We start from the raw sequence: 25,181 nt of genomic DNA on the forward strand, positions 1-25,181 counted from the left end.
AACATCAACGTCTTCCATCTGATGGCAAATTATGCCACTTTGAAATAAGAAAAGAAACATGAAAACGCGATTGTACGTGTGACTTTTATAAATTATACCTAAAATAAAAATCTAGGTCAGCCAGACTATGGATACTGACAAGTATCTGATACGACAAAATAGAAGCTATCTCGGTAGCACAAGCCCCGTCCTCCTTATAAAGTGTTTTGAATGTAATAATTCACATTGATTATGTTTAGAATTTATACCGGGACGAACGGATTTATAGTCAACATGACTTCTAATATATATGAAAATTGTTCGCCACATTTCTAATACGGACCATTGCTTTCGCACTGTTTTGACGTTGAAAGAAAAATTAAATCAAGAAAGTTCATGTCGTGGAGATGCAATAATGCATCCCAGTAAAATTCCAATGTTTACCATGTGGATCTTCTGTGCAAAATGTCGAACCAACATCCATTTTAGTTGGATTTTAGCGCTCTGTACATACGATTCATGGAAAATGTAGATTGCATCATCAGACTACATATTGCATCCTATCTTAATATTCACAGTATACACAGTTGACTTAGAAGTTCAGCACGTCTGCACATATTTTACTGGTGAACCCACTTGTAATTTGACATAGCTGAACCTACCATGGGGATAAGAAGTATACTTCTGCTCTGTGTTTGGCCTTGTTTGTCAGTTAATGGACAAGTTTTGGGTGAGTGTTTTCAACGATATAGATATGAGAATATATAGATTTCGCTCTACAATACGTAATTGAATTAAATTCAATGGTATGACATGTGTAGGAACATTACTTACAGATAGCTACATAGCGATACGCTGTTATGTATATTTAATATGAGTTACTGTATAGTGTGTTATATTCTAGTTTAATGCAATGTAATGTAACATTGTAAGTTTTACTTAGCCTAATACAAAATTAGTTTGTTTTATACCTGAACTTTTTTATTGTTTTTAAATCTTAATATGTATACAACTAATATATAGCTAAATTAGACTATACTTATAGGGGTTTATTATCAGGAACATTATTAATAAAAGTAAATATGTTGATTTCGGTCTTGGTCAAGTTTATCATAATTCCATTCAATTTTGGTGATCTACCTGACATAGTCGATTCTCTATCATTTACCTTTAGCAATACCTTTCTTGTTATAAATACTATTCTATTTTTTAAGTAATGTGAAGTTTCTAGAAAGATATTTTCAATTAGTTAAATATGTGTTATTTTATAGAAAATGTTAATTGCAACCTGAGGTCAGGCAGAAGACTATATATTCCTGTTACCTAAAGAGTCTTTCATTCGTGGTTTCCGATTAAGCAGAATCGAGCTGCAGTATAACTAATTTGTGTAGAGAATGTATTTTTCCAATTCTTTAATTCAAGTGAAATATTCAAATAATATTATGAAACACTTCTTGCGTAAAATATAATGAAAGGCTGCCTGATATAAAACACTTCCTAAGTAAGGTATTAATGATATACCGTCTGAATAAAGTGGTACAAATTACTTCATAAGTAAAGTGTTATGAAACACTGCCTGAGTAAACTGTTACGAAACACTGACTGAGTAAAGTGGTATGAAACACTGCCTGTTTGAAATCACTTTACACGGGCTGTGATTCATGCCATTGTACCGGGCAGTGTTTCATACGACCATGTTATGGCAGTATTTCATACCACTTTAATGAGGCGGTGTTTTGTCCAACTTTACCCAGGCAATGTTTCTTAGCATTTTACTCAGGCAGTTTCATATCACTTTAATCAGGCAGTGTTTCATAATATTTTACCCAGAAATTTCTTCCTACCATTTTACTCAGGCAGTGTTTCATACCCATTTATTCAGGAAGTTTTTCATATCTCATTACTCAGACAGTGTTTCAGACTACTTTGCTGAGGCTGTGTTTCATATCATTTTACTAAAAGCAGTGTTTCAAACCACTTTACTCAGACACTTTACACAGGCAGCGCAGTTCATACTGAAGATGTATTGCAGACTTTACGCTTGAGAGTTTTTCATACAGAAGTTGTATTGCAGCCTTTACACAGGCAATTTTTCTAACTGAAGCTGAGTAGCATACTTTACACAGTTTCGTGATGAAGTTGTATTGCAGAATTTATACAGGCAGTTTTGAAAATTGAAATTATATTGTAGACTTTACACATGCAGAGCATTTAATGCTTACGTTTTATTTCAGACCTTATGCAGGCAGTGTGTTTCATACTGAAATTGTATTGCAGATTTCATAAAAGCAGTGTGATTCATACTGAAGTTCTATGGAAGAATTTACACAGACAGTGTGTTTCATAGCCAAGTTGTATTGCAGACGTTACACAAGCAGTTTTTCATACTGAAGTTGTATTGCAGACTTTACAAATGCAGTGTGTTTCTTGCCGAAGCTGTGTCACATACATTACTCAGGCTGTTCTTTTCATGCTAAAGTTGTATTGCATACTTTACACAGACTATGTGTGTCATAATGAAGTTGTACTGCAGAATTTACACGGCATTGTTTCATAATGAAGTTGTATTGCATACTTTACACAGGTAGTTTTAAGTACTGAAATTGTAGATTTTACATAGGCAGAGCATTTCATACTGAAGTTCTATTGCAAATTTTATACAGGCAGTGTTTTTCATGCTGAATTTGTATTGCAGAAGTTCTACAGGCAGTGTCTTTCATACTAAAATTGTATTGCATAATGTACACATACAGTGTGTTTCATACCGACGTCGTCTTGTAGACTTTACACTGGCAGCGTGTTTCATACTGAAGTTGTATTGCATACTTTACTCAGGCTGTTATTGTCATGCTGAAGTTGAATTGAACACTTTACACAGGCAGTTTCTCATAGTGAAGTTGTATTGCAGACTCTACACAGGCAGTTTTTCATGCTGAAGTTGTATTGCAGATATTGCACAGGCAGTAGTAAATACTGAAATTGTATTGTAGACTTACCACCAGCTGAATATTCCATACTGCAGATGTATTGCAGACTTTAAACAGCCAGTGTGTGTTTCATACTAAAATTGTATTGCAGACTTTATACAAACAGTGAGCATCATACTGAAGTTCTATTGCAGAATTTACACAGACAGTGTGTTTCTTACTGAAGTTGTCTCATAGACTTTACACTGGCAGTGTGTTTCATACTTAAGATGTATTGCATACTTTACTCAGGCAATTCGTTTCATGCTGAAGTTGTATGGCAGACTTTATAAAGGCAATGTGTTTCGTACTAATGTTGTATTGCAGACTTTGCACTGACAGTGTGTCTCATACTGAATTTGTTATGCAGACATTACACTGATAATATTCTTCATATTGATGCTGTATTGTAGATATTACTCAGACACCATATCTCATTCTGAAGTTGCATTGCAGACTTTACAGAGGCAATTTGCTTTAATACTGAATTGTCATAGCAGACTTTGCACAAACAGGTTTTTCATACTGAAGTCGTATTGCAGATTTTCCGCAGGCAGTTTGTTTCATACTGAAGTTGTATTGCATACTTTATACAGGCAGTTGTTTTCGTATGGAAGTTGTATTGCAGACTTTACGCAGGTAGTGTGCTTTGTACTGAACTTGTAATGCAGATTTCGCACAAGCAATTTTATTCATATTGAAGTCGTATTGCGGATTTTACACAAGCAGTGTGTTTCATATTGAAGTTGTATTGCAGACTTTATACAGGCAGGTTTTTTCATAGTGAAGTTGTATTTAAGACATTACACAGAAAGTGTCTTTCATGCTGAAGTTGTATTGCAGACATTACGCAGACAGTGTATTTAATACTGAAGTTGTACTGCAGACTTTACACAGGCAGTTTTTCATGCCTAAGTTGTATAGCAGACTTTACACAGGCAGAATTTTTCTTACTGAAGTTTTATTTTAGACTTAACACGATCAGTATTTTTCATACTTTATACTGGTAGTTGGTTTCATACCGATGTTGTATTGCAGACTTTACACAGGCAGTGTGTTTTATGCTAAACTTGATATGCAGACTTTGCACAAGCAGTTTTATTCATGTTTCATACTGAAGTTGTATACTGTACACATGTAATCTTTTCATACTGAAGTCGTATTGCAGACTTCACCCAGACAGTGTGTTTCATACTGAAATTGTATTGCTTACTGTACACAGACAGCTTTTTTTATATTGATGCTGTAGTGCAGATTTTAACCAAATAGTGTGCCTCACACTGAAGCTGTATTGCAAACTCCACCCAGGCAGTGTGTTTCATACTGAAGTTGTATTGTAGACTTTACTCAGATGTTCATAACAATGGTGCATTGAAGACTTTAAATAACGGTTAGTCCACTAAGTCAAGTTGTGATTTAAGCCTTAATACGTTATTTTATATTGTCTTCCATTTTCTAGCAGCTTAAAGCTAAAAGCAATTGAAACGTAGTAGTACGGAATTGCATACCCTACCTCATTCTGTCTAGGAATATAAACGTAGAAAAGCAGTATTAATCAACTGTAGTGACAATATTAACAATATTAGTATAATCTTGGTAGGAATAGTAATGGTAGCAGTGGTAGTAGAAAATGTTATGCATATTTAGCAAAGGTCACAATGCTTTTGGGATTATTGTCGTATTATTGTAAGTTGTAACGTTTCCAAATTAAGCTTATTATAATCATTTTTTTAACTATTATATACAGTCTTAATCGGTATTAAAATAATTCTACCTCTACTATTCTTCCACTATTTTAAGATCAGTTTAGTCCTGAAAGAGTTATGATCTGTGCTAACAGCTGTGTACGCAATCTAAATGGAAACTTAAGCAAAGTGTTCTGAACAGATTTAAGGTACTTACGCTTGTCCGGTGCATGGTAATTTGTAAACGTATTACTTCCAGTGAAAATAAATAAGACAGATAAAATAAAAAAAGGTGTGGGGGTGGGCGAAAGATCACTCTAATTCGTTTTAGACTTATACCTTTTGTTTCAACTGAGATCCGACTTTAACTTTAGAACTCGGACATGTAAGATGTTAATCAACTGAACACTTTCTACTTTCTTTTTTCTACAGTTTGTTAAACGGTTAAATCAGTTGATCAAACAGTCTGTTAAAGAATATGCACGTTAAGATTTGACTGGGATCTCCGAGGAAATTATATATAGTCAGACAGTTATTGTAGTGCGTTTAGTTAGTCTCTACGAATTAATGGAGTGCTGCAGTACATATCTAGGTTTGTTGACGTTGTTGTTTCCACACATACACATCTACAAATCCAATTCATCAAAGCCAGTCTTTGTTGTAATTCATAGAAAACAGGTTCGGGGGTTTTATACAGTGTGGATAGAGTTAACTAAAAATCTGTATCAAAACAAGTACATGATGGTCAATTATGAATCTATGCTTGTTTCAGCCATTCGTATACATGAAAACATTTATGTTGCAGAGTAGATGCATCTGGACGAGTGTTCTGATATCAGCATAAAAACGTGCACCATTGTTCTTATTCATCCTTTCAGCATTTATTTCTAAAATAAAAAAATAAGTTCGCATAAATAATCAATGATAGATTCACCAAACCAAAAGATTGTTTGAATATTATTTTATTTCCCGTACAAATAAAAGAATACAATCATACAATTGCATACATATACACATATAGATACAATATACATACATATATACACACCTATACATACACATACATTTATACAGACATACATATACACATACATATACATACACATATATATATACATACACATACATACATGCACACATACACATACATATATAAACACATACACATACATATAAACATACGTATACATACAAATAGAGACATTGATACATACATACATGCATACATACATATATACTTACATACCTGCATACATACATACATACATACATACATACATACATACATACATACATACATACATGCATACATACATACATACATGCATACATAAATGCACACATACACATGCATATATATACACACATACACAGACATGGACAGACATACACATACATATATAAATACGTATACATACTCATGCATCTATGCACATACACACATTCAATTACGTAGATAAATATGTATGCATACGCATACATATATACACACATTTACATACAAATAAATATATACACATATATACATGCACATACAAATATAGACATATATACAGACACAAATATAGATACACTCATATACATACAAAGCATATGTACACACATATACATAACAATACTAAGATACTCATGTATATACATCAAAATAACTATATTTAGAACATGCACATACGCATACACATGCATAGGTAAATAATTAAACATATACATAGATACACACATATGCATACACATACAAAGATATACCCATATACATTCACAGGCATAGATAACTACGTGTACATACACTTACATATATACACATACATGCAAATATTTATATACGCAGATATACTTACACGTACAAATATGTAAACATACACATGCGTAAATACACACATACACATGTACATAGATAAATACATATACTTACTAATATACACCCATTAAATACGCATAAATACCTACGCATGCAAACGTGTTAGCCCATATAAATATGCATGCTACACTAGATATAACATACATTTATTATTACAAGTTTAACACATAAACTATTTATTTAATCATTTGATAATATTTATATTTTTTAGTCATTTTAAGTGATTATTTTCTCTTGTTACTAATCTGCTAAAATACATAAATTAGGAGACAAATTACTCTAACACTTCACTGCATCAACAACGGTGGAATTTCTTACTTTATAGATGTGTAACACTGCATCTATTTTCCTGTCTAATGTACGTAACAATAACATTAACTGAACGAGGTCGTACATCCTTCCATCAATGCACACATGATAAGCTTATTTAAAATTGATTTGCAAACTGTGTCATTCAGAAAGATGCCTGTACGATTTGTCATCAGACTTTTTCCACGTACAATTGATATATGCATACTATTTTGTTTTAAATGTTACACAAGATTTAATTTTTTCAATGGGCCCTGTTGGGTGTTACGTAATTAAATATACATTTATAATGTATAGTTTCAGTTGCAACAAAAAGAGATTGATTGTTGTATCTCTTTTGTTTTGGTCTACTTTATCAATGTAAAGTTTTGTTTGAGACTTGAATACTATGCAGATGATTAATTTTATTCCTTATCTATCCAATAAAACTAGTAAATAAAAAATCAGTTTTGGACTCACTGCTCCCCTCCGCCGCCCACCCCCCCCCCCCGAATAAAAGAGATAAAGTCTCTAAGAAGTCATTCATACTGCTTACATGCTTTTATAAACTGTCCAGGTTTGTTCAAAAATGGATTTATTTGTAAAATTATATGCAATGTAGCAGTTTCAAACAATCAGATATTTTGTAAATTTGAAAGGCAAGAAAACGTATTAATTCCAAACACTCTCACCGTTAAACTAATATGTTGGCCTCCATTTCAACCCTGGTGTTGACTAAAAGAACTTTGAATTTCCGATGCAAGATTTAAATGCATACATTAGTAGCACGGCACTCTTTTCAAAGAAGGAACAAGACGAACCATATATTCCATATTACTCTTCGATCATGATATCTTTGTTCGCGTGAATTCCGTCTGCGTATTATTATACCTCAAATCATGACATTTACCTTAAAATCACATTTTTTGGGCTTATGTTACATGTTCGTATTTAATACATCGCCAGCTCGGTTGTTTACATTGTGTATTACATGTATTCATGTAGTTCGGTCCTAGGATCCGTTGTTAAGAGTATGTACGCTTCACTTAGATTTATATCCAACACTTTAGTGAGAAAGAAACAAATGTCAACAAAACAAATCTGTGAGTATAGACATTTATATTAGTATCACAAAATCTTTACAAAAATATTACTATATATGTCACATTTTGCCGGCACATATTATGGGATTGCATTTTCTTTACGTTGGCTACATGACATCTGCATCCTATTTAGATACTATCATATGTATCGAGAAGGACCTTGTTGAGACAATACAACTTGATAAGGCAATACATCCGGATCAGGTAATACATCTTGATGAGAACAAGTGGGCAGTATGGACGATGATTTTCACATTACCGACATGGGTTAAATAATAGATTTTCTGTTACTTTCTCAGGAAAGGTTCAGGCTAGACAGTTTAAATTGACGATGAACCATATATATATATATATATATATATATATATATATATATATATATATATATATATATATATATATATATATATATTGCGCGTACCAAATATATTTATAACTTATACCACAAATATATATATATATATATATATATATATATATATATATATATATATATATATATATATATATATACATATATATATATATATATATACATACATACATATACATACATACATATATATATATATATATATATATATATATATATATATATATATATATATATATATATATATATATATATATATATATATATATATATATATATATGTATGTATGGCCTATACCAAATAGATGTATGACCTTTACCAAAAATAAACATGTCCTATGCAAAATACAAATATGGCCTATGCCAAATATATGTATGGCCGATACCATATATCTATATGGTCTGAACCAAACATCTATAACATCTATATGGTTTGTAACAATTTTATGTATGGCCTATAACACATATCTGTCAGGCGTATACCAAATGTATATATGGCTGTACCAACTATATATATGGCCTATGTAAATGGAAGTATGGCCTATAACACATATCTATATAGCCTGTACCAAATATATTTATGGCCTGTACCAAATATATGTATGGCCTGTACCGAATTTATGTATGAATACATATGTATGTATACAGTATTTATATGGCCTGAATCAAACATATATATGCCTTGTACCACATATCTGTATGGCCTATATATATATATATATATATATATATATATATATATATATATATATATATATATATATATATATATATATAGAGAGAGAGAGAGAGAGAGAGAGAGAGAGAGAGAGAGAGAGATAGATAGATAGATAGATAGATATAGATATAGAGATAGATAGATAGATATATATATAGGCCATATTGTACAAAATATCTATATCACATGTGCCAATTATACATATGTCCAATACCAAAAATCTCTATGGCAGATACCAAATATATATAGGGCGTATATATAATGGATAGCTAACATTCGTTATGTATGTATGCATCGTATTCATATTTTTATAATATATTTTTTCAGCCTCGATAAAAGAACATAATTTTCCATAGCAATGGAAAAAATTAATACATATTAGTAATCATTAGTAAACATTCCATACTGATGACTTTACTTTGAAGATTGTGACTGGACCATGTCAACAACAACTCTGTATTACATACACAAATCAGTGTAACAATTATTAGGTTGAATGCATGCTTCTCATGGATATTTCAGCTGTAACTTCCTAATAGGGCAATTTCTAATACATGGATTTTGTTTATGGTAGTGTTCATACTGACTACAACTACAACATTAAGCAAAGCCTGTGACAGTCTATGGACCGCAAACAATATTACCCTCTAAAGTATTGAAATGAACAGCTAAAAATAAAAAGTAATAATTTGCTTTTTAATAATAGTTTCTGATACATTTACTTTGATATTATAATTCAATGTTTTATTATATCATTTTATGTTGTAATTCCTTTCAAATGGCTCAGTATTTGGTTTTCTGTTTGCTTCTGCCTGATATTTAATGTTTGCAGTATCTGCAATAAAGGAATATATGTTATCGCTAAATAGATTCTGTTTGTTGGCCTTTTTGTTTGTTTGTTCCGATATCTCACGGTTCCATATCTTCTTGGAGTTGTCTTTTTTACTTTTACATTTCAGTCATTCCCACATTCCTATCTCGAATATGGCAATGATAATTATTTTTTTATTATTTAAAACCCACCGAGTACAGTTAGTTAATCATGCTGATACTACGTTGTGCTGGGATTTCGAATAAATATATATTCATGTATATTATCGTATCACAATTAATTGGCTACTTCCACCAGAAACACCGACTACTCTCGGTATAGTATCGACAATAATTCCGGCTAGTGCACATAAGAAGAGTATCATGGTTGTGATAAAAAAATTGTGAATTGGATTGTAAAAAAAATGGAGAAAAGAATAAATTAATGATATAAGGTAAGTGTCTTTGAGTTTTGATTTTAAAATAAGAAGCTACACTCACGCACTCATACACAGACACGTACTATAAGGTAAAATGGCTGGGTTATTTCTGAGTTATTGGCAAATTGAAATTGTATTTCTTTTCGAGAAATGTGGGTGGCCCTGAAAAGGGCCTTTTTTGGTGTAGGGGTGAGTTTAAGCAATCAACTTTAACTGCCTTAAGCCTTTGCCACGGCCAAGGCCTACTTCTGTGATCTATCGCCTCGTACCAGGGCTGAAATTTTGGCACAAATTCATGCCAGTGATTTTGAAGAGGACATGAGTGAACCAGAATCAGAAACCTCTAAACCAATTTCACCACCCTTAAGTCAACCCTGAAAAATACTATTCCATTCGAGAGACGGAAAAGCGTTCCTCTAGAAAATTTAGAACCACGGCTTACAAATACACGGTGAAGTTTAAAGATTTCAAGTCCGAAGTACCGTTAGAGAAAGCAGAAGGGTTCATCACCGGAGTGTGGGATTCTCTGCTCACTTCACTCAAGCAACAATGTCAACCCAAAGAAGACGATCGCTTGAGACTTTCCATACAACACGACGGTTTGAAATCCCCTGTTTGGATCGAGTTTAGCACCCCTGCAGAATTGACCGCATCCAAAGTCATGGACAAGATTCAACACGTGCAACAATCTAATGACCAGTTTGACATCACCGATGGAAAAGCCACATTGGACATGACCCACGTCTCTCCTCCTCTAGGGACTGGACGCAAAAAGATGTTATTGGTGAACGACCTTCGCAGCATTAAGCGTAGCCTTGTCCAAATTCACAATCCTCATGACCAGATGTGTTTAGCCCGTGCCATCGTGGTGGGACGAACCTATGTCAACAAGAACGACACGGCAGAATGGAAAAGAGACTGGGAGAACATTCGACAATCGGACCGAGCCAAACAACGAAGTGAAGCAGAACTCCTGTTACGACAAGCTGGCATGTCCAAAGACACACCCTGCGGCATTCCTGAGATGCAAAAATTGCAAGATGCCCTAGCTCCACGATACACTTTGAAAGTGCACCCTCAAGAAGTGCGCGGGTCTCTGTTGTTTCGAGGGCAAGATTTTAAGGACGGAAAATACATTCATGTTTATCATCACGATGACCATTTCGATACCATTACCAGTATCACTGCATTCCTGGGATACGGTTATTACTGTGAGAAATGTGACCATGGTTATAATAATCGAGAGCAACACAAGCATTGTGGATCGAAATGCTCAGGATGTTTGGCCTCTTCACCCTGTCTGAGCGAAGAACCAGTGCCTTGTTCAACTTGTCTGCGCACGTTTGTCAGCCCTACCTGTTACCAACAACATCTGAAAACGCAAGGTTCACAGAAGAAATGTGCTTGTCAACTCCTGAGATTGTGCCCTACGTGTGAACAAGTCATACGTACCAATAGTACCAAGGCACACGTATGTCGAGGAAAGAAAAAATGTCACATTTGTCACCACATCGTGGACTTGGAACACCAATGTTACGTGCAAAAATACCAACCCCCACCAGAGAAAGAGGACGGTCACAAGAAGAAAGGCAATTTCATCTTTTTCGATTTTGAATGCATGCAAGAGACCGGCATTCACATTCCTAATTTCTGCGTGGCTCATCGAGCGTGCGAGAAGTGCATTCAAGAACCTATCTTCAGTCATTGCCCTCACTGTAGCAAGATTCCTGGAGGGCGTGAAAAAATCTTTCGGGGACCGAACACGTTAGCCGATTTTGCCCAATGGGTCTTAGACCCCGTCGACAAGACGTGGAGCCAAGAGGACATCGAACTTTACGGAGATTGTCATCGTCATGCCACGGTGATGGCTCACAATTTCTCCGGATACGATGGACAGTTTCTTTTGAGGTACTATACGGAACAAGGCACCGAACGTCCTAAAGTGACTTTGAACGGAGCCAAAATCATTTTCATGCAAGTGGGACAAGTACAGTTTAAAGATTCGATGAGCTATTTGGCCATGCCTTTGAGTCGAATGCCTAAAACGTTTGGAATGACAGAAATGGCTAAAGGGTACTTTCCACACTTTTTCAATACGGAAGCCAATCAACACGCCGTTCTACCCCATTTGCCCGAGGCTCACTATTACGACCCCGACAACATGCGTACCGAACAACGAGAAGCTTTCTACGCTTGGTACCAGGCTCACGCCTCGGACCCTTTCGACTTTCAGGAAGAAATGTTAAAGTATTGTCGTTCCGACGTGGACATTTTACGACGTTGCTGTGGAAAATTTCGAGAACTGTTCATAGAACACGGAGGGGTCGATCCTTTGAAAGAAGCTTGTACCATTGCCAAAGCGTGTTCCTTAGTGTATCGACAACGATTCATGCCTGAAAACACCGTGGCTGGCATCAGTCCTCAAACGACCCACTTTGTCAAACGTCAATACTCGGTCAAAGCCCTACGTTGGTTACATTACTTGTGCGACAAGGAAGACAAGTGGATTCAGCATGCCCGCAACGGAGGGGGCGAAAAGACCATCGGAACGTATTCGGTCGATGGCTGGGACTTAGAAAACCCCAAGATCGTGTACGAGTTTAACGGTTGCTTATTTCACGGATGTCCCGTCTGTTACCCTGACCGTGGCACTAAAAATCAGTTTTTGCAACGAACCATGGAAGACTTGTACCAGGACACTTGTCAGCGGCGCCTAAAGTTAGAACAGGAAGGATACCAAGTGGTGGAAATGTGGGAACACGAGTACGATCACCGTATGAAAACCGATCCCGAGTTTAAACGTCTCGTGGAAAGTTACCAGTTCATGGACCCGCTGAACCCGAGGGATAGTTTGTACGGAGGAAGGACCAATGCCACCTGTTTGCTGTACCAAGCCGACGAAGAGAAAGGAGAAGAAATCAAATACTTGGACGTGTGTTCGCTGTATCCCTACGTGTGCAAATATTGTCGCTTTCCTGTAGGGGACCCGCAATTGCTGACAGAACACATCGACCTGAAAAACATTCGACAATACGAAGCCTTGATCAAGTGTAAAGTTTTGCCTCCCACGAACCTATACCATCCCGTCTTACCTCACCATTGTCAAGGCAAACTGATGTTTCCCTTGTGCCGTACTTGTGCCGAAACGTGCAACCAAGACCAACCTTGCCATCACAGCCAGGAAGAACGGGCCTTGACGGGAACCTGGGTCAGCGTAGAATTGTTCAAAGCTCTGGACATGGGATACCAACTGTTAGAAGTGTACGAAATTTGCCACTTTCCCAAGACACAACAATACCACAAGGGTGACCCCACGCAGAAAGGCATTTTCGCAGACTACGTGGATGCCTTTTTGAAACTGAAGCAAGAAGCCAGCGGCTATCCTTCCTGGTGTCACACTCCCGAAGACCAAATAAAATTCAAAGAGAAATACTACGAACAAGAAGGCATCACTTTAGACCACATCGAGAAAAACGAAGGCAGGCGGTCGTTTGCCAAAGTGATGTTAAATTGCTTGTGGGGTAAAATGGCACAACGACCGTGTTTACCCAAGACGGAATATTTGACAGAACCTTCCCGCTACTTCCAGATGATTCACGACAAAACCAAATACATGAAACACGTGGACGTCGTTCGAGAGAATTTGATCTTGGTCAATTACGAAGAAGATCTGGACTTTGTACAAGACGACCCTTTTGGAAATGTCATCATTGCGGCTTACGTGACAGCCCATGCTCGCTTAAAATTGTACGAAGCTTTAGAACTGTTAGGGGAACGCGTCCTGTACTTTGACACGGACAGTTGCATTTACATCCATCACCCGATTCAACATCACCCTAACATCGAAGGAGACCGTTTAGGAGCCTGGACAGACGAGCATCCCGACGACAAGATTCTAAGTTTCGTCAGTGGCGGTCCCAAAAATTATGGCTACGAATACCGGGACAAACAAGGAGAAGTGCACACGACGTGCAAAGTGAAAGGACTGACTCTGAATTATCGTACCAGTCGTGTGGTCAACTTTGGGGTATTGAAAGAAGCCTTGCAATCGGGAGAGGATGGAAACTTTAAAGTGACCACCTATCAACCCAACAAGATTGTACGTTTACCCACTCACCACATCGTCAGTCGACCCTTGGAAAAAGTCTATCAAATCGTGTACCAGAAGCGAGTGCGACTTCCCAATCACTTTACGTTACCGTACGGTCACGTGGGTATTGGTCTGTATATAAAAAGGAACCCTAGGCAAGATCGATAGTTCATTGGGACTACCAAGACCGAGCGAACAAGATGAATACTTTCAGAGAAACACAGAACAAGTTATTTAGAAAGGCACAATTCAAGTGTGAGGCTTCGGAAGTGGAATGCGATTGTGAGCCTTGCGATGGGTACGATGCTGTACGTTGTGACCTGAGTGATGCCGTAAAGCATCATGGGAACTTTAGTGTCCCTACCCCTATCATGGAAAGGGATGCTGTGCGTGTCAAACCTGTGGGATGCGAAAGTGATGCCGCTCGTCCTCTTGGACATTTTACTGGGTTTCGTTTTAAAGGGGAATGTTCACCTTCACGTCTACCCCCCTACGGATGTCATCCAGCCCTGAGCAAACTCCTACCCATGTCACTCAACCCTCATCGAAACGAACCTGTGAAAGACGAATATTCGTTCCCTGTGCGTTTGTCGGAATACTGCGACTTTGAAAATCGTCTTCAATCGTTCAAAGGAAAATGGCCAAAGTATCTGGGAGGACCGACCCCCGAAGAATTAGCCAGAGCCGGATTTTTCTACTTGAGTGAAGGAGATAAAGTCAAGTGCTTCAGTTGCGGTGTGTCACTTCACCACTGGGAACCGCAAGATTCGGCCTACGTAGAACATGCTCGATGGTCACCGAATTGTCATTACTTACCCTTAGTGGGACCGAGACATTGAAGTAACTTACCATGTCGTTGACGAAGAAGAAACCAGATTGGCTAGGAGTCAAATGTTGGACATCACCGAGACCAGTATTTAAACTTCATTTCAAAAACGATATTGAATCATTACCTAGAGAACTGCAAGAGAAGATTTACAAGGAAGTTTGGCAGGGGTTTGCCAGAGTGAAATGTCAATGGGTCACTGTAGAACTTTTGTGTCGAGAAATTCATAAGAGGAAAGTGAAAAAAGTCAACCAGTGTGTTAGATTTCTTTGGGTCAAGGTTGCATTCATCCTATTATATTGCTTTAGACCGTTTACATCAAAAGAGTTCAGTGACATTCTTGGACGTTACCCTGAATGGCAGTGGTCAGAAATTACTCACTATGTGGATTACTTTTGTGAATTGTACAGACTGACCTATTCATGAGTACTTTACAAGAGAACATTCGTGCTTTGCCTATGGAATTGAGAGAAAGGATTTACCGAGAGCTGGTGAAAATACAAGTGAAACGTAAAGAACAATTGCATCCGTTACGTCACCAGATCTTTAACCACTGGTACCTGAATGGTATAAGAGAACTGATTCGTCAGAAATTGTTTCAATGGTCAGACCTTGTTCAATACTTCCAGGCCCCCGATGATTCACGTGTTGATCATTTTGGTTACTTCGAGATTCACCTAGAGCAACCCCTTGAGGAAGACGAGGTAAAGGATTACCAACATTTGTTACGTGGAATCTATTTAGCGGAAGAGGAAACTTCTAATCGAACTCTGACGTTTCGGTTACAGTATGCAAGATTTACATTCCCAACTGGAGAACGAAGATCACTGGCTAGAAAGTACGTGTATTCTTTTCGAAACAAAGAGACTATAAAAACAGGCAGCTATGCCACGACTTATGTCGTATGTAATCCAACAGATTCCGTGGAAGGAACTCAATGACCATATTCAAACCGTGGATCATTACCATCGATTATTACAAGAACTGTATCCATTCAATTTGGGACGACAAGTGGTGTGTGTCTTAGTGACTTGTTTTCTGGGATTTCGTTTACCAGCCGATTCCTTGTGGACTCTTTACGATCAGTACTTACCACCATAATGGCCTTAAATGGTCACGAAAAACTCCTTTTGCTCAAAGCCTTGCGGTTTCATCTGGATACTTCTCGACCTCAACAGGAAAAAGAGATTCGTCAACTTTTAGCTACCCAAGACGTGTATGACGATGTGTGTGTAGCTTGTGACTTACATCCCCATTGGACAGATGTCCGTGCCTGGAAAGAATGGGGTTTTGAGGCTTGGACCCAAGAAGTGGCCCAATATGCACGAGAGTTGTTCAAGGAAAAAAGTTACTTTTCAACCCGTGTTAGTGACGGTGCCAGAAGAACCCGTCACCCAGGACAGGACTGTCGTGGACAGGCCTGAAAGACCCTTTCGGGAGGACACTTGTGTGACCTTACCCCCTACTATAGAACTGGTTAGAACATTACCCAAAACATGTTGTTGTACAGACACTTGTGTTTATTCCACGTTCATAGTTATCATGTGCTTTTTATCCTTGTACTTAAGCCTTTGGCTTTTATGTATTTTTGTCTTTCGTATTCATGTTTGAAAAAAAAAATTCAATAAACGTGTTCTGAAAAAGTATATAAACTCTTGTCTTGTTTGTTTTTCGTGTCACAAGTGACATTTCTCACACCATGGCTACCTCTGCTGTCTCTGCTCCCTCTTCCTCTACTGTCAAAGTCATCGACGAACACTTAGATCGTGCCAGTTGGGAGGCTTTGTATCTTCGCCATCCCTTTAACATGCTCATTGCTGGACCTAGCGGTTCAGGCAAAACCGAATTCGTCAAACGTTTAATCGAACATAAACATCATTTGATCGATCGACCCCCTCAACGAATCGTGTGGTGTTACAAAGAGTGGCAATCGGCGTACAGCCTCTTGCGAGAAAGTCAAGGCGATTCCATCGTGTTTGTGGAAGGCATTCCTAAAGAAGACGATGGCATCGTCTCTGACTCCCGTCAAACCCATTTGGTCATTTTCGAGGACATGTTAGGAGAAGACGAAGAAGAAATTAAATTGTGGTTCACGCGCAAAGGGCATCACCGTAATGCCAGTGTCGTTTACATCACCCAAAATTTGTTTCAACAAAGTAAAGCCCATCGCACCATCAGTCTCAATGCACATTACGTGGTCTTGTTTAAAAGCCCTCGAGATAAATCGCAAGTGCAAGTCTTAGCCAAACAGTTAGGAACGCCTTGGCTGACACAGGCGTACGACGATGCCACTCAAACTCCACACGCCTATTTACTCGTCGATTTGAAACCTACAACCCCCGAGGATTTGCGATTTCGTACCCACTTGTTTCACCACTGGTGCCAAGACGGAGGGCCTGTCCTGTACACGTCTCCGTCCTCGACTTCATTTCACTCCCCATCAAAAAATCTATAAAAACCTCAGACCTTTTTTCGTCTGTCTCACACTGTGTGAACATGACGTCCCTTCAGTCGCATCTTCCCGTCAAATTGATTCGTGCCTTGTATGGCATCAGTCGAGAAAAAGATCCACAAACACGAGCTCGTGTCTTAGAAGCTAGTCTCAAAGAAGTCTTACGATGGTTCACGGTGACGGCACGTCAATTACTCCAAGGAATCATTCAGATTCCTCATCAAACCAAACGCTTTTTCGATCGAAACAAAGTCGCTTTGGTCCAACTGGCCGATCCCCGCATCGACACTCAAACCAAAAAACAAATAATTTTGAAACCTGGAGGGAGCGGTACTCTAGGAGGGGCCATCATTCGCTCACTCTTAAGATGGGATCCTAATGCCCCCAAAGTTATACCCAAGACAAAAGTTCAACGAAGCCCCAAGAAGAAAAAGACCAGGTCCCCAAAGAGAAGAACTTCTCCAGTGGCAGGACCCTCCTCTTACCAGACACCACCCCGGAAAAAGAAAAGAAGCCCCCAGAAAAAGAAACAGAGAAAAAGTCCTCAGAAAAAGAAAAGTCCACAGAAGAAAACTAGTCGCAAGAGAGGCACTTCGGCCAGGACGCAACCTTATACTCGCAAACCACGACCTGCCACAGCGGTGACTGCGTCTCCGACAACCTCACGTTTGTCCACTTCTCCGTTGATGTCACCAGGAACTGAAGAGTACTTGGAGACGTTGATCACACCAAGAACTTCTCCGTTGATGACCCCAAGAAGAACTTCCCCAGTGGCAGGACCTTCCAATTTAGCGGCAGTGGCTGCTGCTCACAAAGTACCTTCTCCCAAAATCAAAGTCCATGAAAGATCGGGCATGTTACAAAGTTTACTGGATTTGTCCAAGCAAGAACTGGCTCGATTTAGTCCGTTGCGTACCCCTGCACGACGTGTCATGCCTGTCCTCAAACTGATACGACGTAAAGACAATCAGTGGCGACGCGTTCCAGTATAAAAAAGGCCTGTGACCGAGTAGGGTATCAGTGTTTTTAGGTGCTCCTAAAGACTCAAAGATGTCACCCTCCAGAAAACCCCAAGGAAAGAAAAGGAAAGGACTGCCACCATGTTTAGCCAAACATGGGGACCTGTTATCTGTCCTGTCCAAAGCTTCTCCACCCCTACGAAAAAAACTCATTCAAACGGCCTCCAAAGAGGTCATCGATACCGTGTGCGAATGTTGTTTGAACGTTTTGAAAGGCACGATCCCTTTGTCCAAACACCACAAACAATGCTTAGGCAAACATCGTCACGTTCTTCGGAAAATGGTTCAAAAGAAAATTCCCATTCGTCAAAAAAGAAGATGTTAGTCCAACGTGGAGGCATTTTGCCTCTCTTGTTAGGCCCCATACTGAAAGGAGTCTTGGGAACCATGTTGGGAGGACTAGTGGGAGCAAGATAAAAAGGCCTTCGAAAGTCCCAAGATCTCAGAATCGACCCCTGACAACCCCATGGAAGGACGAAAACTAGCTTTAGTGCCTTACAAACGATGGATGGAATACCATCGGTGGCAAGAACAACGCACCCCGCATTTACCTCCCAATCCCAATTTGAGCGAGATGTCCCAGTTACAACACGAATTGCAATCCTTGATGGATCGCCAAGATTTGTCCGAAACAGAAAAATCGCAAAAGTACGGTCAACTCTTGCAACGACTGCAACTCTTTCACCAGAAAGCTTTAGACGAAACAGCTTTACCCACTCTGAAAGATTTTAAGACCTTAATGAAAAGTCCAGCTCCATCATCACTACCACCACCACCACCACTACTACCATCCCCAGGGGTCACCAGAGATGCTACCCCACGAAGACCTGAGGAAGAAGAGATGCGAGAAGTGTTTCAAACACCGTCAGCAGCTCCCATTTCGAGTAAGATTGCAGCATCCTTGTTGACCCCGTCCCCCACACCCCAACGAGAAGAAATGAAAGCTTGGGTTAAAAAGATGATGTCCACGCCTCCTTCGACAGAAGTGAAAAAGAAAGAAGGGAAACCAGAAGTGAAAAAAGAAAAGAAGACCAAAGCCATTCCATTGCCACCTCCACCTCCACCACCACTACCTTCGACTTCTACTCCCGTAGCCCATCGGACACGTAAATCCGTTTTCAAACCACCCTTTCGACCCACCCAAAGTAGCATTACCGAAGAGTGGGTGACTTATTAACACACCAAAAAAATGGAAAAAGTCTTAGCCAGCATTTACTACGATCCCTCGCATCCTGCAGGTTACGCAGGAGTTCAAAAATTGTATCGTGCTGCCAAAACGCGACTGAAAAGTCTCCGTTTACCTCAAGTGCAACGATGGTTACAAGAACAAGCTACCTACACTTTACACAAACCCATTCACGCAAGTTTGCCAGAAGTCGCACCCGAGTGGAAGGCATCGATCATCAATGGCAAGCCGATTTAGCCGATGTCTCTCATTTGGCCAGCTACAATCGTGGCTACAAATATTTGTTTTGTGTCATCGACGTCTTTTCCAAATTTGCCTGGGTCGTGCCCTTGACTTCCAAATCGAGCAGCGAGTTAGTGCGAGCCCTGCAACGGGTGTTGAAACAAAGCGGTCGTCACCCTCTTCGATGGCAAACGGACAAAGGCACCGAATTTCTGAACCAAGCTTTCCAAAAAGAATTAAAGAAACGTGACATTCATTTTTTTACCACCGAGAATCCCGAAACCAAAGCCAGCATCGTGGAACGTTTTCAACGCACTTTGAAAGAACGCATGTGGAAATATTTTACGCATCACCACACTCTGAAGTACATCGACATCTTACCTCACCTGGTGCAAGCGTACAACCAATCTTACCATCGAAGCATCGGACGTGCCCCGCAAGACGTGACTCCCGACAACGAAGTGCTGGTGTTTGAGCGTCTGTTTGGTACGTCCCCGACGAAGGCTGTCCCCAAGAAAAGTGGAATGTTGGCCGTAGGAGATTGGGTGCGCATTGGCAAAACCAAACGCACTTTCGACAAAGGTTACTTACCTAACTGGACGTCCGAATTGTTTCGCGTCACTGGACGAGTGCATGGCCGTCATCCTGCCGTCTATAAATTGGAAGACATGAACGGAGAAGTGCTCAAAGGAACGTTTTATTTGCCCGAGTTACAACGTGTCACCAAAAAAGAAGACGACGTGTACGACATCGAAAGCACCGTAAAGTGGGCAAACGACGTGTCAAAGAAGTCAAAGTACGTTGGAAAGGATATCCGCCCAGTTTCGATTCTTGGATCGACGCTTCGCAAGTCATCGACTATAAAAAGAAGTGACCATCATGCCCTTTCACACATCAGACGCAGCTACGTCGACCACTCCTCCTTCACCCAGTTCTTCTGTGCAAGATTTACAAAAACAACCCTTGTGGGTGTGGTGTGGAGAACGTGTGCCTAGAACGCAAATCGTCTTTTTCTGCCAAATCTTCGTGGTGTATTGTGTCATCGGGGCAGCGATTGCCAATTTGAGTTTGCAACAAGGAGACAAACAATTGTGGACCATTTTATTGAGCAGTTGCATCGGTTACCTACTTCCCAATCCCTCCCTGAAATTCTCCTCGAACGGGAACCTTGTGTCCAGTGCCAGTGTCAGTCACCAGTCCAACCACAACCAGAACCCCATTTTGGGCGGAGACACGCCTCTGACGTCCAGTAATATCCCCTCGGACAGCCACAGAACTCTAGAATTATGAGTCACCAAAACCAATTTTACTTAACCTTACCCAGTGACAGTTCCATGGAGGTGTTTCCCCACAACACGTTGTGCTGTTACACGGCCAAATTACCTCAGGCCATCCCCTTAGATCACGAAGCCCATTGGGAAGTGGCTTTGGTAGAAATGATTCACCCGACCCAAGTCCTCAATGTCCTTCCCAATCAAAATTTTTTTACGGTGCAAGTTCATGACGAGCAAGTGCAACAGTGGATGGATACCCATAGCAGATATGACAAGAAAACCCGTAACCCACAAAATCCAAACTGGACCGACTATCACTTGTTCATTCCCCCAGGTTATTATTTTAGTGGTCAACATTTGGTCAACACCATAGCCACCAGGTTTAATGGTGTGTTTCTGAAAGCTTTGGAAAGTGTCAAAAAAAGTGTCACCCTGGAGTACCACAAAACAGCTCGTCGCTTCCTGATAAAATTTCCTGAGGGGCTCAAAATCATGTCTTTCTTATTTTGTCCTGAATTGTTTGACATGTTGGGCGGTGACATGAACCTGAAGAAGATAGCAGAACAACAAAAAAGGCGAATTACTAGTCATTTCTGACAACGATACTTTTGCCAAGTATTTTCGTACCCCGGTAGAACTGAACCAAGGACTGAATTTGATGTTCGTGTACTCCGATGTGGTGGAGTATAACGTGGTGGGACACACCTCTGTGCCGTTACTGCGTGTCATTCCTTTCAAAGTGGATTCTGCCGCGAACGCTGACGAGGAAGGTTGAAACACTTACCACGTCCATCCTCACTATTTGCCTGTCAGCAAGTCGTATTTGGACACGGTCAACATTACTATAAAAGGAGATTTAGGACAAAATATTCCATTCACCAAAGGAAAAGTCACGGTTTTCTCACGACTCGTAAGTCATGTATCCAGTGTACCGAGGGGTTGCACGACAGCGAGGACACGGCTTAGGAGGCATGTTAAAATCGGCCTTTCGTTCGGTGGCCCCAGTCTTGAAACCGATGGTGACACGCGGATTGCACGCCTTGAAAGATGCGGCACTGACGCAAGGCAAAGAATTTCTCCAAAATGTCATCATCGACAAACAAAACCCTAAAGAAGCCTTCATGAGGGCAGGCAAAAATGTCTTGCTGCAAACGGGCAAAGACATTTTGGGCCCACGAGACACACCTATAAATGCTCCGCACGCTACCGAGTCAGGCATTCAGCAAGGACAAGGCAGAAAGAGACGACGAAGAAAACACCCTTTCACCAGACTTCAAGCGAGAAAGGCCAAGAAAAGAAGAACCGTTCGAGACTTAGACGTTTTCGATTATTGAAACACAGAACAAAAAATGATGCACCGAGAGTCTTGCGCTTGTTCCAAGACGGAACTGGATCTGTTTGCCATGCCCCCCACCATGATGACCATGCAAGAATCCCAGTGGGTGGAATTTCATCCCGTCTCCTCATTGACAGCCTCAGCTCCCATCGAGTTTGAAATCAAAGGACAGCCCGAAGATTACATCGATCTGAATAGCAGTTACTTGTACTTGAAAGTCAAAGTTGTCGATGAGGATAATTCGCCCCTAGAAAAGGATGAGATAATAGCTCCCGTCAACAATTTCATGCATTCCTTGTTTAGCGGAGTGGACTTGTAATTGAACAACAAACTGGTCAGCAGCAGCATGGATACTTACCCTTATCGAGCGTACCTGGAAAATCTCTTGACGTACGGAATAGATGCCAAGAACACTCATCTCAATGACTGTGTGCTATGGGAAGCTGACGAAGCTGACAAGTTTGAAAATTTCGAAACTACTGCTACCAAAGACAACAATGACGGATTTGTAGAACGAAGAAACAGAATCAAAGATGGACAGAGTTTAGAACTAATGGATCGTTTGCATTTGGACATGTGGTTGCAAGAGAAATATTTGCTGAACGGGGTGAATGTCCGCCTGAGACTGAATCGTAGCAGTACCGCTTTCCATTTGATAGGTAGTGACGCTTGCAAAACTGTCATCGAGGTAGCCAGGCTCTACGTACGACGCGTGGAAGTGTTACCTAAAGTGGGTAACGACATCAGTCAAACATTGAGCAGAACGACCGCCAAGTATCCCATACGACGCGTGGAAGTGAAAACGTTCACCATTCCCGTTGGACATCATTCCATGATCGAAGATCATCTGTTCCAAGGACAGCTACCCAAGCGTTTAATCATTGGTATCGTCGAGAATGCAGCCTTCAACGGAGATTTGGGTAAAAATCCTTTCAACTTTAAACACTTCAAGGTGAAGAAAATGGAAGTCAGTCGCGATGGCAAAACCTTGTGTACCCGACCTTTCGAACCTGACTTTGACAAGAAGAATTACTTGAGATCGTACTTGTCCCTGTACGAAGCCACCGGACAGTTAGGAACCAACACCAGTCACGGCATTACGTACGAAGATTATGCAGGAGGCTATGCTTTGTGGGCTTTTGATTTCACTCCAGACCAAGGCAGCGACGAGGGACATTTCCACCCTATAAAATCTGGCCAGATTCGTGTGGAACTTCAGTTTGCAGAACCACTGAAAGAGACAGTGAACGTCATCCTGTATGCAGAATTCGATAATGCCATAGAAATCAACAGTTTGAGAGAAGTCATTCTAGATTACTAGAAACCATGGAAGACTGTTATCCCTCTTTACCTAGTGGAGAAACTTTGGAGATGAAATGTGAGGAGACCCTGGAAAAAGAAGACGAAGAAGATATCATAATGAAGTCAAGATGGCCAGAACAAGAAGCCCATTTAGTCTCCTGTTTTGCCAAACACTTGGTCGACAAAATGACGGAATTGATCAAGAAAAATTGTTATGGATGTCAAAACGATCATCCCAGTCAAATTCAACACGATAAATGCCTGATGTTAAGTCAAGAAGAAAAATTGGACGAGTATCTGGACGAAGCTTGGAGTCTCATCTCGGACAAAGACGTGTTGCACCAGTGGTATAAAGACTTGCGTGAACATTCTTGTCCACCATTAACCACTCAAGAGATCCATCGTGTCGAAGCTCTCCTGAATCAGAGTGAGGAAACAGAACGAATAACCGTTTATTCGTCAGACATTTTCAAGCAAAAAGTCAGGATCGAATTGACGACGTATTATTACCTGTGAAGAAGAAAAAAAACCACACAGAAAACAATGGATACCTGGGAACTTTATTACCTTTTGAACCACAGTTCGTATACGTCTTCTTGGAATCCTGTCGTCTGTGCTAAAGATGAACTCCCTCATCGCAAACCTAAAGACCATCAAGCTTACGTGATCAACACAGACGACAGTCATCTCCCAGGAACCCACTGGGTAGCCGTCTACTTTCCTCAAGAAGGATGTGTGGAATATTTCGATTCGTACGGATTGCCCCCTTTGGAAGACGATATCATCGACTTTATGAGAAGAAATGCTCAAACCACCCGATTCAATAATGTGAAATTACAAGGCACAGATTCCTTGGTGTGTGGACAGTACTGTGTGTATTTTCTGCATCATCGCAGCCTGGGCTATTCCTTAGAACATTTAGTGACTCATTTTGATCCTCGTTCTTCTGCTAGAAACGATGTGAAAGTAGATCGATGGTTTTGTGACCATTGTGCTTATCTTTTGTCTCAAGCTAGGAAACGTAGTGTCCATCAATGGCCTAATGGTTTCCAACAATGGAAATCACGATTTCATTCACAACGTTGTCAGCCTTGTTTAAAGTAGATTGTATATTGAGAAAAAAATGTTAGTGATTTGAAAAAATTGTTTGATGTTATAGTGTTGGATTATTGTTAAAAAATGTTAGAGTTGTTGTTGTTTAGTGTTAAGTGATTTTTGAATAAAAAATGTTGTGTTTTGAAAAAAAATTGTTTG

At 39.7% G+C, this 25,181-nt stretch overlaps 1 protein-coding gene across 1 annotated transcript in view; it reads left to right on the top strand.

Annotated features, from left to right (window-relative positions):
* The first annotated feature begins 637 nt into the window (after positions 1–637).
* Positions 638–25,181, top strand: part of LOC149791215 (scavenger receptor cysteine-rich domain-containing protein DMBT1-like) — a 234,366-nt gene continuing 209,822 nt past the window's right edge. Inside the window, exon 1 of the mRNA XM_089969688.1 lies at positions 638–709. Within this exon, the coding sequence (XP_089825814.1) occupies positions 643–709 (67 nt within the window). The 5' untranslated portion in view covers positions 638–642. The remainder of the gene's footprint in view (positions 710–25,181) is intronic.

Source organism: Sinohyriopsis cumingii, chromosome 9 (assembly GCF_028554795.1).
Source record: "Sinohyriopsis cumingii isolate HCF-2022 chromosome 9, ASM2855479v2, whole genome shotgun sequence".
Taxonomy (NCBI): Eukaryota; Metazoa; Mollusca; class Bivalvia; order Unionida; family Unionidae; genus Sinohyriopsis; species Sinohyriopsis cumingii.